Genomic DNA, 14044 nt, shown 5'->3' with positions numbered 1-14044 from the left:
TTGTGAAATCAAAGCTTTTGTGCATTTTTTTATTTAAATAATTTTAAAAAACATTTAAAAGCGTTCAGTCTTCGTCACGCGGACGTCCTGCACATCCCTTAGAAGCCGAGCACGCAGTCTCTTTAAGACACAGGAAGACAGGGGAGGGGCGGTAAGAACTAAGTCTTCGCTTCAAGCACGCGGCGGAAATTTCCTTGATTTACTTCCAGGATTCGTTTAATCAGAGAATTAATTATATTGCACTTAAAAAAAAAATCACAGATCAGAAAATCGGAAAAATGAGGATGAAATCTACAGGAGGAGGAGGGGTCTACAGCAGAAGTGCTGCCACTGACCCCCCACCCACCAGACCTATGTTACAAAAGGCTATACACGCGGCAGATTCCAGGGAGACGTCGCCTACAGTTCGACTACGGGGTGAAATCTTCTTGCTTTCATTAGTCACAGTCTTAATATATTATTATTCTCTGGGTGGGGGAGGGGAGGAGCGCTGCCTCACCATGGCCATTCTATTTTATGGAGGACCTCAGCACTCGTCCTGTGCAGCGATGAGGACAAGAAGGGAAAGGCCACAAGGAGCCACATTTACTCTCCATAGATTTGTTCTAGAATGTTCCAGGCCCATGGGAGCCGAGGAGGAGGGGCATTCGATGCAAACCAGTGCTTTCTGATCAGACCGGGCATCAATCACATCACCCAGAAGATGAATTCATGTCTCCTGCTCAGATTTGCTGGAAATTGCAGTCAGGAACCTGTGAAATGTTTGTGACGATTCACAACGGATGGCGGATCTACTTCAGAGATGGATATTTACGCTGACCAAGTCGTCCAGGCCGCGCTACGCCTGATGAGGCTGGAGGCTGCGGGTACAGGAGGGAAAGTCAGGTCAGATGTGTTACACAACATAAGAGAAGGATCTGCAATGATAAATCACATCTTATTCTCCAGTCAACTCCAAGGCAGCAGTTATTATTCTGCCGTTACATCGTGTCTTACTCTCCAGTCACCTCCAAAGCTGCGATCATTTTTCTGCCGTTACATTGTGCCTTATACTCCAGTTTCTTCCAAATCTGCGGTCACTATTCTGCTGTTACATCACATCTATTCCTTCAGATCTGTGGTCACTATTCTGCCATTACATTGTGTCTTACTCTCCAGTCACCTCCAAAGCTGTGGTCACTATTCTGCCGTTACTTACTTGTGCAAAACTTGCAGGATTATAGAAGGGAACGGCGGCAGCAGGAGGGGGAGGACCTCCACCGCTGGGAGCCATGTTACCAGAGACCTGGAAGAAGCGACATAAGTAGGGTCAGATCTACAGCTGTTATTTCGCAACGCCAGTGAAGGAGCCTGCACACAGAGCTGGACAGTGGTGACCAGGTGACCCCGGCCGACCGGCAGTTGCCACTGGCTGACCAGGCAGTCACCCCACTACTTCTCATCTAGGTCGTAATGACATCAGCTTCAGCCAGGCATCAGATGTCTCCACACACAACGGGCGTTGGGGAACAACTAGTGAGGAATGGAATCAGCCCTGGAGCTTTTCATTATGCAGAGACCCCCTCATTTCTCCGATTCCTATAACCCACGTCTACAGCTCTGCAGGAAAACTCCTTCACGGCGCACCAGATGATCCAGGAGACCACGGCGGTGAAGAAAAGGTCCAGGGACCGGAGGAAGGGGCATGCTGCATGTACCGGGTGTGGCAGAACAGGCAGGCTCCGCAGTATGCACATACTGTGCCGTTAATGTATTAGTCAGGAACCAAAGCCCAAGACACAAACCCAAGCTCAGAAGGTCTGTTGGAGCGTGCACGCACCATCCACATGAGTGTGCAGACAGCAGCACTGGAAGCGGCCATGGAGTCAGCAATAGACAAGTGTGAATAAAGGGAACACGATACAAATCATTGCTTATACTCTATTCACACCCAAAGCTGCAATCAAAAGGTCACGACAGCTTTGGAAGTGACAGGAGCATAAGAGCCAACTTCCAATATTGACTTGTACCATGAAAGTATAACATCTAATATACCTTGTGCTATAGTGCCCCTCCACTTCCAAAAGCTCAGCTTGCTGTCAATGAATTGATTTAGTCCTTCACATCTCATTGGGAGGGCCCTGGCTGTAATTAGTGGGCACCTATGTGAGAAGTAGAAGACCATGGCAGGATTTTTGTATTCATTGACAGCAAGCAGAAATGTGTACGGGGAGAAGATTAAATGGAGTACAATAGAGATGAGCAAAACAGAAGCTCCATCTACAGAAGAGGGTGAGCGCTGTACAGACTGGGGAGCGACTGCCGGGGTCCATAGCTTGAGTAACTGGGAAGTGTAAGAAGTGGGGCAACGAGTGCGCAGAGCGATTGCTGCCTCCTCCACAGGGTTAGGACAAGGGTAACATAGAAGGCAAGCAAAATTAGTGCATGAAACGTGTTAAAAAAAGAAAAACGAGGTGGTAAAAAGAACGATGACAACAATGGCAGCCAGCGGCATGTACCTGATGAAAATGCTGGCTTACTTCACGAGATAAGGAACTCAGAGAACTAGACCGAGAAAGCTACAAAGAAAAAAAGCAAAAATCCACACACAAAAATAAAATGAGAAATTATCATGCAAATCATCGTGCGTGACATCCTGCAGAAGTCCGATCGAAATACCGCAAACGCCGGGCAGTAGCAGAAAAACAGCCGGATGCCGAACACCGCAGACGGCCACTCCCCACAGTGTCGGAAAGTGTGGAGAGCAAAGGTTGGGGAAGGGGTCTTAGGCCAGGGTCACACGGAGGTTTTAGTGAGCGTCAGAGGTGCGGCTGCTAAGAAGCCGATTCCTAAGTTACTGTAGCGCTGGAGGTTAATTATACACGGCTTGTCTATCGGTAACGGCCGCACAGATACATTACATTTAGGAAGCTGCTTCTTGGAGGCCGCAGAACCAAACCCAATGTGAGACCACAGCCCAAGAGCCTCAAGAAGGTAAATTTGACTCCGACGTCAAGTGCAGCTCTTTGCACTAGAAGATCGAAACTTTACCCATAGAGGATGGACACTGCTGGGAGAGTTAATATCATCCCAAATGGACCCAAAAAGTAGCAGCTTTGTAGGAATCACAAGCTGCTACACACGTTTGGATGCCCATCCTCTGCCCTGTATGAGAACAGTGACGGCAAACAGAGCTCTACCACTTACAGGTATATTGAGGGGCGCCTCTGTATTATTCACAGCAACTGCATGCTCCTCCCCATCAGTTATGTCACAAGTAATGAATGATGATGAGAAATGACACGATGCAGATTAGGGGTGACCATCTGATCATGCTGGACCTTACCTCTCCAGAGGGGACATCCTCATGATTAGTTGCTGGGAGATCCAGTCCAGGCGCCAAAAACTAAAAGAGAAGTGATAAAAATATATTGATCATGTGCTTATGAAGCAGAAGCACAGAACGCTGCTGCAGAGACCAGAACGACTCCCACCGCCTGGAGCAGCTGCTACTTTACATTCACAGGCAGCAGATTCAGCAGAAATTTCCATTCATCGATGGCACACTTGGGGATTTCTGATGGGACAGTACAAAATGTCTGCAATAATCTGCACCATGATATTGTAATACTGGATCACTCTCAAATGTGAAAGTTGTTAGGCCCCATTAGACGATAGAAACTCCTGGTAGTGAGAATGACTTTCATCAGGTCCTGGGATAAACTATGAGAGCCATTCCCTTCTAGGTTACCAGCCACCACTGCTGTATAACCAGAGGTGGATGGTCACTTTCCATTCAAGCTTGTAAGCACAGCTCTGTAGCTGACAGTATTGCTGGGGCAAGCTGTTGGCTCCAGATCCCAGCCAGCTACTCCAAGATGCTGCAGAAGAAAGCTACCCGCGCTTTCAGCATCTGAGAGAGAACAGATCAGAATCGGCACGACCATACTGCTGCGCCAAACTTCCAATCATTAGAAGCACCCCCGGCAAACAAGAATCCAGGAGGCAGGGGAACAAGATGATAATAAAAGTATCTTGCTATGTAATGTTCATTATTTGGCTGAAAATTTAGAGCATGTGATGCAAGAAGGTTATGATTAAATACCAAAAAGTCTTTCCTTTTTGTTTAGCTGCAAATCAGTGCAGTATTTGGCCACTCAGTAACCGCTCCACTAATGCTTCAACCCAAACACGACGAGTGAATGCGGCGTCTCACCTGCGTCTGTGCGGAGCCGTCGATGCCAGGTTGATCAGACGGCTGTACCATTTCTGCCTCAGAACCTACAGAGGGGTGAGCCTCTTCTGGGACTGTCAAAAACAATGGAAATATATTTGGATCATGCAAACATCACAGCACCAATCCACTGAGATCACAGAACCCCAAGGATTGACTGCGATTATCAAGATCAGAGAGTGGGTGCAGAGAGCAGCTCCTGCTGTGGAGGATCTAGATGATGGATTTGATCGGAAGGCACATAATACTTAGAGATATAACTTCTTATCTACAATAATTTAGGATCAGTTTATGCATTGGAATAAATGCTGCTCAGTAAGTTACATAGAAAAATGAAACATGCAGGCTAAACATATACCACTTACAGAGTTCACCGAAAATGAAGATGAGACTAACAGCATCAGATACCTGCATTTGGGACAAAGAGATTTGTAGGGATTGGCATCGGGGTCAAGGGAGCAAACAGATCAGCTGGTGGCGGCACAGAGTTGGTAGGTCTGTTGCCTCCTGGGTTTAACACATCCACATATCGGGCCCGCGCTCCACCTGAGGAGGACAAGCAGAACGAGTGCACTCAGAATATGTCAGCGCTACTCATGGAAAGAAAATAGAGAATCAGGTCTCGTGTAGCCAAATGCCAGTAGCAACTAAGGCAAGGGGTAGTCTGGTCTCAGAGCAATAGCATATCTGTAGATTATGACGTCAGGGGTCGCACTGCTGGGTTCCCTACGCCACTGATCTGGATTGAAGAAAGCGTTACTTGTACCTGCTTTTATGGAGAACATGTTAACTGAAGGATTAGGGGGAGCGCTTGGTAATCCTGGGCCTGAAGGAACAGCCAGAGATCTTTTAGGCATGCTGGACGGAGGAGGTGGTAGCGGCTTGTTCTGGAATTAAAATATATCATTTGGATCAAAAAGAAGTACAGAATAACCACCATCTATCCTTCAATAAGGACGAGACACAACTGGTCCCGAAAAGCAAACGCCGGCAGTTGGATACTCACATCCTCTCCTTCCGGCTCATCCTGGTTAATCCATCGCTGTCGTGCTTCATCCCACACTATCTACAACACAAAAAAAGCCTTCAGCAAGTGACCGGCAAAATGCAATGTGCCAGGAGTCAAACACTCGGGACGACGATCTGCAGGCACCAGGGAAGCCAACCGGCAAAGAATGCCACACAATACAGTGCTGATACCATACAAAGCGGCAGAGCTCCCCCAGAGCAGATGGAGATCATGGGCGATTATGGCAGCCACAACATAGACTGGACATCAAGCAGAGGGATGATTTGCCCTTCAGAAGACTAGTCCTATGGGAGTCAGAATGGGGGACATACACTGTCAGACAGCTTTCCCAGCAAAGCAGGAGGAGAAAATGTGGACAACTGATTGATTCTTGGGAGTCACAATTTCTTGATACAGTGAGGAGTATCAGAATGTTTAGAAGGGGTCGTCCTGTTTTAACTTTTATTACTCCATAGGCTCAGAGACGTACAACTTATCATACTAAGCTTTTGCTCACCCCCCCTGGTGCCAACGCTGCCACTCTGTTGCTGTTCTGGTCCTTGATGAGCAGCAGAGTTGACGTCGACCTATCACTGGGTTCAGCATCTTGTGTGGTCGACAATGGCAGAAGCGCTGAGTCCAGTGATTGGTTGCAGCGGTTACGAGTGATGTAGTCAAAACACTATTGCTGCAGCCAATACATGGAGAATAGGGCAGAGAGTCATTTCTGGACCCGGGCAGGCGAGTAAAAGCTCTGTTATTTTATACATATCTAAGCCATAAGAGTAATTCATGTAAAAACTGGAAAACACCTTTAAAGGGAACCTGTCACCAGGTGTATGTTATCCTATCAAAGAAACGACTGAGTCCCAGAAGCAGGCACAGTCACTTGCAATATTCATTAAGTTGCAGAAGATCACAGTTTACCCCCTGCAGTGAGAGCTGAGTGGTCCACATTCACGAGCTCCATCATCCGCTCACAATGCAGGAGGTAAACAATGTCTTTAAGAGAACTAGCACATCTACCACAGCGCCAGATGAGGGCCTGTCCTCAGATTGGACATAAACCTGGTGACTGTCTAAGGAAGAGGCGGCAGGAGAGACACAGGTGGACAACGCTGCCCTACAGCACAGAAAGCAGAATACAAGCTGCTCATCCTTACAGATTTATTCCTGTCATCTGGCAGGTGAGCTTCGTTCTTTCCTTTCCTCATCAGCCAGCCAAACCAACTTCTACCGCTCTACAAAATGGTTCGAAGAGAGACAAGTATAAGGACTAAATGCTGAGCTTCCGTTACAATGTACAACACAGAAGGGTCAGTGATGCAGCTTCTTATCAGTGAGTTTTGCTGAACTTCATGGTCAGGCTCTCAGGAAACGCTGCGGCAGCCATTCTTATTCAGTAGCGAGATCCTGTACTGACATAGCGCAGCTAGACTCTACTAGTGCTCAGAGAACGGCTCGTACAGCAATTCCATAAAGTGCCGCTTACCTTCTGGCTTATAAGGCAGTGAGAAGAACTTCTATAGGGGATTACAGAGCTGTTGTAATGCTCCAAACCCACAGCTTTGTACAGCAACATAACAGCACTAATGTGACCACTTGGTCTCTATGGCCAGCTGCAGCAGAGCACCGCTCACCCCATGTGAAGCAATGGCCTTCACTTCTTTCTTGTGTTCAGGCTTTTTCATTTCAGGAATAGGTGGAGGTGATGGCTGTAAACCGATGGAACTCCTCCGGTTAGACCCGACTGAATGGGTGGAGGATTCAGAGGTGGTCCGGGTCCGTCTCTGTACATAAAAACACGATTATACAGTGAGAGGGACAATGTGGAGCAGAAGGTGAATCTCCATATAATGCACAGTAGTTAGCAGCTCACCATATGAGATGACGACTGAGACACCGTTCTGGACCTCGGTCCTGGAGCCTGAGAGAACAGCAATGGGAAATAATCACCGACAGCAGCATTTACCCTGCGTGTGCTTCTATGACAAAGAGGCGGGGGGTGGGTGGGGGAGAATGCCAGACACCAATGCAATAACCTTGTTTAAATTAAATTCGACAACACGTCATTTGTAATACAATGTCTTAGCCATTTCCGTATATTGTATTGGCGTCTGGCATGTTCGCGTCCCCTCTCTTAGTCACACAGTTTTGTGTATGCCTTTAGACACAGGAGTTGGGCTAAGTTTTGCCCTGTAGGATCACTGCGTATGATTCTATAGATTACTCAGGACATGGATACTTACCATTTTTGCCATTTCACCATAGAAGTCAAATCCAGAGTCATGGAAGGTGGTTTTGGTGGGGGAGTTTGTAGGCGGTCTCTGCATGGCTTAAGACAAATAAGAATGAATAAAGCTTCTTCTACACATGCTCCATGGATCAGCGGATAGATCCAGCAGACCCTACACCAATGTAGGTCACACAAGCACAGATATGTAAGAAGAACATGAGGCCACGAAAGTGGAAGTCCGTCCCATGTGGCGCAGATTCTGAGTAATCAACTCACCTGGATCCTGGATCCACTGCTCTGGAGGAGTGAACCCCGCAGAGTGAGGGGGGCTTGGTACAGTTTCCATGGGAGCTGGGGTATACGTGGGCACCTGTTCACTGCTTACAGGTACAAACCCTAGTCCAGGTGCGGGGGGCATGGATGCAGGTATAAAGGCGTGGGGTGGGACAGTGCTCGGCAGATCACTGACTGGGGGAAGAGGTGGTGGATAAAGAGCAGCAGTGTTATCAGGACCTGGAAATAAAAAATATATGTAAAAATCTAGAACAAAAATCATGAACACCTTTACAATTAAAACAATAATGGGCCCCTGGTACAAAGATTATAATGAAATATCCCTGGACAGAAGTCAAGTACACACATCCTGGTGTATCCGCCGTTATAGCAGGCTATGTGGCACCCTCACCAGGAAACACCACCCATCTTACGTCTGTCACCTCTCAGCTCCAGATAGCAGGACATGTCGGCAACAGTCACTCCGGTCATGTCACAATTCATCTACCACTTCTCACAGCATTGCGGAGAGCAAGACTAATCTACACACCCTGGTCATCACCAGGGGCTGAGCTCGTAACAGAAAGACATGGACTAGTCACCAACTAATCACAGAAATGTCACAACACGCTTTTGTACAGTCATGGCCAAAAGTGTTGGCACCTTTGAAATTGTTCCAGAAAATGAATTATTTCTCCCAGAAAATTATTGCACTTACACATGTTTTGTTATACACGTGTTTATTTCCTTTGTGTGTATTGGAACAACAAAAAAAACCTGAAAGATAAGGCAAATTGGACAGAATTTCACACAACATCCCAAAAATGGGCCGGACAAAACTGTTGGCACCCTCAACTTAATATTTGGTTGCACACCCTTTGGAATAAATAACTGCAGTCAATCGCTTCCTATAACCATCAACAAGCTTCTTACTTCTCTCAACTGGAATTTTGGACCACTCTTCTTTGGCAAACTGCTCCAGGTCGCTCATATTTGAAGGCGCCTTCTCCCAACAGCAATTTTAAGATCTCTCCACAGGTGATCAATGGGATTTAGATCCGGATTCATTGCTGGCCACTTCAGAACTCTCCAGCACTTTGTTTCCATCCATTTCTGGGGGCTTCTCGACGTATGTTTGGAGCCATTGTCCTGCTGGAAGACCCATGACCTAGGACTCAAACCCAGGTTTCTGACACTGGACACTACATTGCATCCCAAAATCCGTTGGTAATCTTCAGATTTCATGATACCTTGCAGAGTCAAGGCACCCAGTACCAGAGGCAGCAAAACAACCCCAAAACATCTTTGAACTTCCACCATATTTGACTGTAGGTACTGTGTTCTTTTGTTTGTAGGTTTCATTTAGTTTTCGGTAAACAGTAGAATGATGTGCTTTACCAAAAAGCACTATCTTGGTCTCATCTGTCCACAAGATACTTTCAAAGAACGATTTTGGCTTAATCAACATACATTTTGGCAAACTACAAAAGTATAGCTTTTTTATATCTGAGTCAGCAGTGGGGTCCTCCTGCCATAGCGTTTCATTTCATTCAAATGTCAACGGATAGTTCTCGCTGACAGTGATGCACCCTGAGCCTGCAGAACACCTTGAATTTCTTTAGAACTTGATTGGGGCTGCTTATCCACCATCCAGACTATCCTGCATTGCATTCGTTCATCAATTTTTCTCTGCCGTCCACGTACAGGGAGATTATCTACACTGCCATGGGTTGTAAACTTCTTGATTATGTTGCGCACCATGAACAAAGGAACATCAAGATCTCTGGAGATGGACTTGTATCCTTGAGATTGTTGATGTTGTTCAAAAATTTTATTTCTCAAGTCCTCAGACAGTTCTCTTCTCCTCTTTCTGATCTCTATGCTTAGTGTGGCAAACACAGACACACAATGCAAAGATTGAGTCAATTTCTCCCCTTTTTATCAGGTTTCAGGTGTGATTTCAAATTGCCCACACCGGTTACTTGCCACAGGTGAGTTTGAACGAGCATCACTCTTGAAACAAAATTGTTTACCCACAATTTAAGAAAGGTGGCAACCTTTTTGTCCGGCCCATTTCTGGGATTTTGTGTGAAATCATGTCCAATTTGCCTTTTTTCCTCCTGTTTTTTGTTTTGTTCCAGTACACACAAATGAAATAAACCTACAGTATGTATAACAAAACATCTGTAATTGCAATAATTTTCTGGGAGAAAGACTTCATTTTCTGGAACAATTTCAAGGGCGCCAACAGTTTCGGCCATGACTATATGTAGTGGAACATAACAGAACTACTTTGATATGGAATTAAATTCTTAAAATCAACAGGATACTCACCAATTGGGATAATAATAATCTTTATTTTTATATAGCGCTAACATATTCCGCAGCGCTTTACATACATTATCGTCGCTGTCCCCATCGGGGCTCACAATCTAGATTCCCTATCAGTATGTCTTTAGAGTGTGGGAGGAAACCCACGGGGAGAACATACAAACTCCTTGCAGATGTTGTCCTTGGTTATGATTTGAACCCAGGACCCCAGCGCTGCAAGGCTGCAGTGCTAACCACTGAGGCACCGTGCCGCCCGTAGAGCACATGAACAGACAATATCTACAGTGGCCTGCGAAAGTATTTACCCCCTTGCCAGTTTTTGTGTTTTGCTACCTCACAACCTGGAATTGCACTGTTTTTTGAGGGTTTGCATCAGTTCATGTAAAAAACATGTCTACAACTGTGAACATTTGGCTTTCTTTTTATTGTGAAGCAAACAAATAGGATAAAATAACTGAAAACTTCAGTGTGCATAACTATTCACCCCCCTAAAGTCAGTACTTTGTAGAGCCTCCTTCTGCAGCAATTACAGCTGCAAGTCGCTTTGGATAAGTCTCTATAAGCTTTCCACATCTAGCCGCTGGGATTTTTGCCCATTCCTCAAGGCAAAACTGCTCCAGCGCCTTCAAGTTAGATGGTTTCCTCTGGTGAACAGCAATCTTAAAGTCTGGCCACAATTAGATTAAGGTCTGGGCTTTGACTAGGCCACTCCAAAACATTTACACATTTCCCCTTAAACCACCCAAGTGCTGCTTTAGCAGTATGCTTTGGGTCATTGGGACGAAGGTCTTCCATTCAAACAAGACAGTCTCAAATCACTGACAAACCGATTTTGCCCAAGAATATCCCAGTATTTTGCACCCTCCATCTTCCCCTTGACTCGGATCATTTTGCTTGTCCCTGCTGCTGATACACAGCCCCAAAGCATGAGGCTGCCCCCATCATGTTTCACTGTGGGGATGGTGTTCTCCGGATGATCAGCTGTGTTGGTTTGCTGCCAGACATAGCGTTTACCTTAATGGCCAAAAAGTTCAATTATCTGACCACAGCATCTTCCTCCATACATTTGGGGAGACTCCCACACTTGTCTTTTGGCAAACTCAAAACAAGCCTTACAATTTGTGTAAGTAAAGGCTTTTTTTCTGCCCACTCTTCCATAAAGGCCACCTCTATGGAGTGTACGGCTTATTGTGGTTGTATGGACAGATCCTCCAGTCTCTGTTTGGGAACTCTGCAGCTTCTTCAGGGTTACCTTTGGTCTCTGTGCTGCCTCTCTGATTAATGCCCTTCTTGCCCCGGCTGAGGGTTGTGGTTGGTGGCCCACTCTTGGCAAGTTTGTTGTGGTACCATGTTTTTTCCATTTGATAAGGGATTTGATGGTGCTGCAGGGGATCATCAGAGATTGGGATATTTTTTTTCAGAACCAACCCTGACTTTTACTTCTCAACAACTTTGTCCCTGACTTGTTTGGAGATCTCCTTGGTCTTCATGGTGTTGTTTGGCTAGTGGAGACTCTTGCTTAATGGTGTTGCAGCCTCTGTGGCCTTTCAGAAAAGGTAAAGTGTATATACTGACAGAGCATGTGATACTTAGATTGCACACAGGTAGGCTTCCTTTCACTAAGCATGTGACTTATGAAGGTAATTGTTTGCACCAGAGATTTTTAAGGGCTTCATAGCAAAAGGGGTAAATACATATGCACATGGTAATTTTTAGCTATTTGATCCTAGATTTTTTTTCTCACTTCATCTTTGACTATTTAGTGCTGATGCATCACACACAAATCAAATTACAAGTACATTTACACAGGTTGTAATGTAACAAAAAAGGTAAAAAGCCAAGGGAGGGAGGGTGGGATGCTTTCACAAGCCACTATAAGATCACTCTCCTAGTGCTGTACATAAACATAAACCGTACGCACCTATGTCTGTTGTGCCCAAATCCAACAGACCACTAGCCAGGACAAGCATGGTGGACATCACTCAACTTTGTAAAATTTCTGCACCATTTGTGTTGAGGAATCAATGCCTACGATCCTGTGCATTCATTTTCTCTCTGGTTTATCACTGCCCCCCTCTCAGTGTTGGTTTGTGACCCCATTAAGACAGTGAGTAAAACATCCGATTACATGACACAGGAGGGGAAACGCTACTCGTCGGCCTCCCATTAATGAAGTAAAATGTCATGGATTGTGCCCTTACCTGGCAGCGCCAGTTGAACCCCCTGAGTGGATGCCATGTTGGGGAGGAAGTTGGTCAGCAGCGGATTATCTGTCATGACGGGCACATCGTGTATAGCAGCGATGCCCTCCGACTGGCTGACATGGTCTTGCTCCGAGCTTGGCGTGCTGCAGGCGTACTGCTGTGGAGTCGTCCTGCCAGTGTTGTATACCACAGTGCCTTGCTAAAAGAGGTGTAATACAACAAGAGAAACATTGGTTCACCCCGTCCTACTCCATCAAAAACATCTGCCTGAAAAGCTATAAGCCTACCTTCATCTGCATGTCCAAGTGGCGCAGCCTAAGAAGCCAGGACGGCTCCACAAATAACTCCTGCTCGGGTTTCTCCTTTAACTGAGGATCGAAAAACCTCAAATGTGAGGACACCTGAAAAACAGCAGCAACATACACAAGGTTAACAGCCTCACAAGGGCTCCATGCAGTAATGACATAATTAGTGCACAAGACCCAATCGGGTCCCCAAATATCACAGATGCACATATATTCAGTGTCAACATCCTCTTATTTTGCAAGTATAGCCACTAATACTCTAGATCATTTTTTTGGTTATGTTTCAGGTTTCTGCACTCAGTGCAGATAAGGGTTTGGCCTTTGAGCTTGGCATTACGTTTATATAGCTTCCCATTTGCTGGGTATCCCATATTTGGCACCTGATCCCTCTCGGCCCTTATTCACATTGACATTACTTTGACAAATAGTAAAGGTTTTAATACTAGAGGTTAGGACCATAACGAATTTGGGTACACCTTGGCACTGGTGGGATGACTTTTACGCTTTTTTTGATCAAAAACGGTGTTTACCAAGTTCCCCAAGTTATATATATGCACTATTACTTTTACTTATTTACTTACAGCAGGGTATATGTTCACGTTGTTTCTATATTCATACAGTCCTGCATGGTCTTGTCACAATGTATCATGAAAGGAAAAATGTATCCAGCAAGGACTCAGCCTAATATTTCCCAGACCAGGTAAAACTATAGCAAAACCTAAGCTGTAGGCAAATACTACCATGGCAGAAGAAGGTCCAACACAGATTTCAATCGTTGATGTGCCAGGGAACACATACAAGGCTACGCCCCACTGCTATTTAATGGCGTGAATCTGGAAGTTTTCCATCAGGAATCATGGGATGTAATGATGTAAAAATCCACAGAGCCGTTATTATTCTGCTGCATATAAATGGGGTAGGAAATATTCACCTCAAGCAGCTGGCCCACCAGTACGGAAGAGTAGTAGGATGGGTGCTTGGTAATAGTCTTGGAGATGACTTCACAATAATGGAAGGCCTGAGCGGAGAGGCCATATTCAGCCAGCCGACAAGCATAGATGAACTTGAAAACCTGCGAGAATAAATCTACTGTAATCCCCGAGCTAGGTCACATCGCAGAGCAGTGCTGAACCCATCTATTCCCACAGCATGTTACCTGAATATTGGGGAGGGAGATGGTCTGCGCCCCCAGTGACTGGGCGTACTCATAAGCCTCTGTTCTCTGGATGGCTTCATTAGAGGCAAACTTAGTAAAAGGCAAACTGAGAAAAAAAATTCAAAAATCACAAAACATAAAATCTAAGTAAATTCATATGATTAGCACAAGAAAAGACCACTGGGCACCTGATGTGTACTTATGCTACTAAATCATTAGTGCGCGCACCCTCAGAAGGAGTGGTGGATAACAGCAGACAGTAGTTGGCGGTGAATGTGTAAAACAATTGTTATGCATGTATGGTGCAGGTTAACGTC

The 14044-nt window shown here is 45.6% G+C and overlaps 1 protein-coding gene across 4 annotated transcripts in view; it reads right to left on the bottom strand.

Annotated features, from left to right (window-relative positions):
• SEC16A (SEC16 homolog A, endoplasmic reticulum export factor) overlaps positions 1–14044 on the bottom strand; it is a 32063-nt gene continuing 18019 nt past the window's right edge. For 3 of the 4 annotated variants that reach the window (XM_073640763.1, XM_073640765.1, XM_073640766.1), the window contains 17 exons: positions 13728–13833; positions 13503–13643; positions 12554–12667; positions 12264–12465; positions 7735–7971; positions 7472–7557; positions 7102–7149; positions 6863–7012; positions 6386–6463; positions 5220–5279; positions 4980–5100; positions 4622–4759; positions 4196–4287; positions 3326–3385; positions 2499–2558; positions 1199–1285; positions 1–860 (listed from right to left, as the gene is read on the bottom strand). In XM_073640763.1, the coding sequence (XP_073496864.1) occupies positions 792–860; positions 1199–1285; positions 2499–2558; positions 3326–3385; positions 4196–4287; positions 4622–4759; positions 4980–5100; positions 5220–5279; positions 6386–6463; positions 6863–7012; positions 7102–7149; positions 7472–7557; positions 7735–7971; positions 12264–12465; positions 12554–12667; positions 13503–13643; positions 13728–13833 (1849 nt within the window). In that variant the 3' untranslated portion in view covers positions 1–791. The remainder of the gene's footprint in view (positions 861–1198; positions 1286–2498; positions 2559–3325; positions 3386–4195; positions 4288–4621; positions 4760–4979; positions 5101–5219; positions 5280–6385; positions 6464–6862; positions 7013–7101; positions 7150–7471; positions 7558–7734; positions 7972–12263; positions 12466–12553; positions 12668–13502; positions 13644–13727; positions 13834–14044) is intronic. The other variant, XM_073640764.1, reaches the window with a different exon arrangement.

This window comes from Phyllobates terribilis, unplaced genomic scaffold, assembly GCF_046119375.1.
Source record: "Phyllobates terribilis strain yellow unplaced genomic scaffold, ASM4611937v1 Scaffold_7__3_contigs__length_470593459, whole genome shotgun sequence".
NCBI classification, from domain to species: Eukaryota; Metazoa; Chordata; class Amphibia; order Anura; family Dendrobatidae; genus Phyllobates; species Phyllobates terribilis.
The sequence above is the reverse complement of the archived record's forward strand: the minus strand, read 5'-3'. Positions and strand labels throughout refer to the sequence as shown.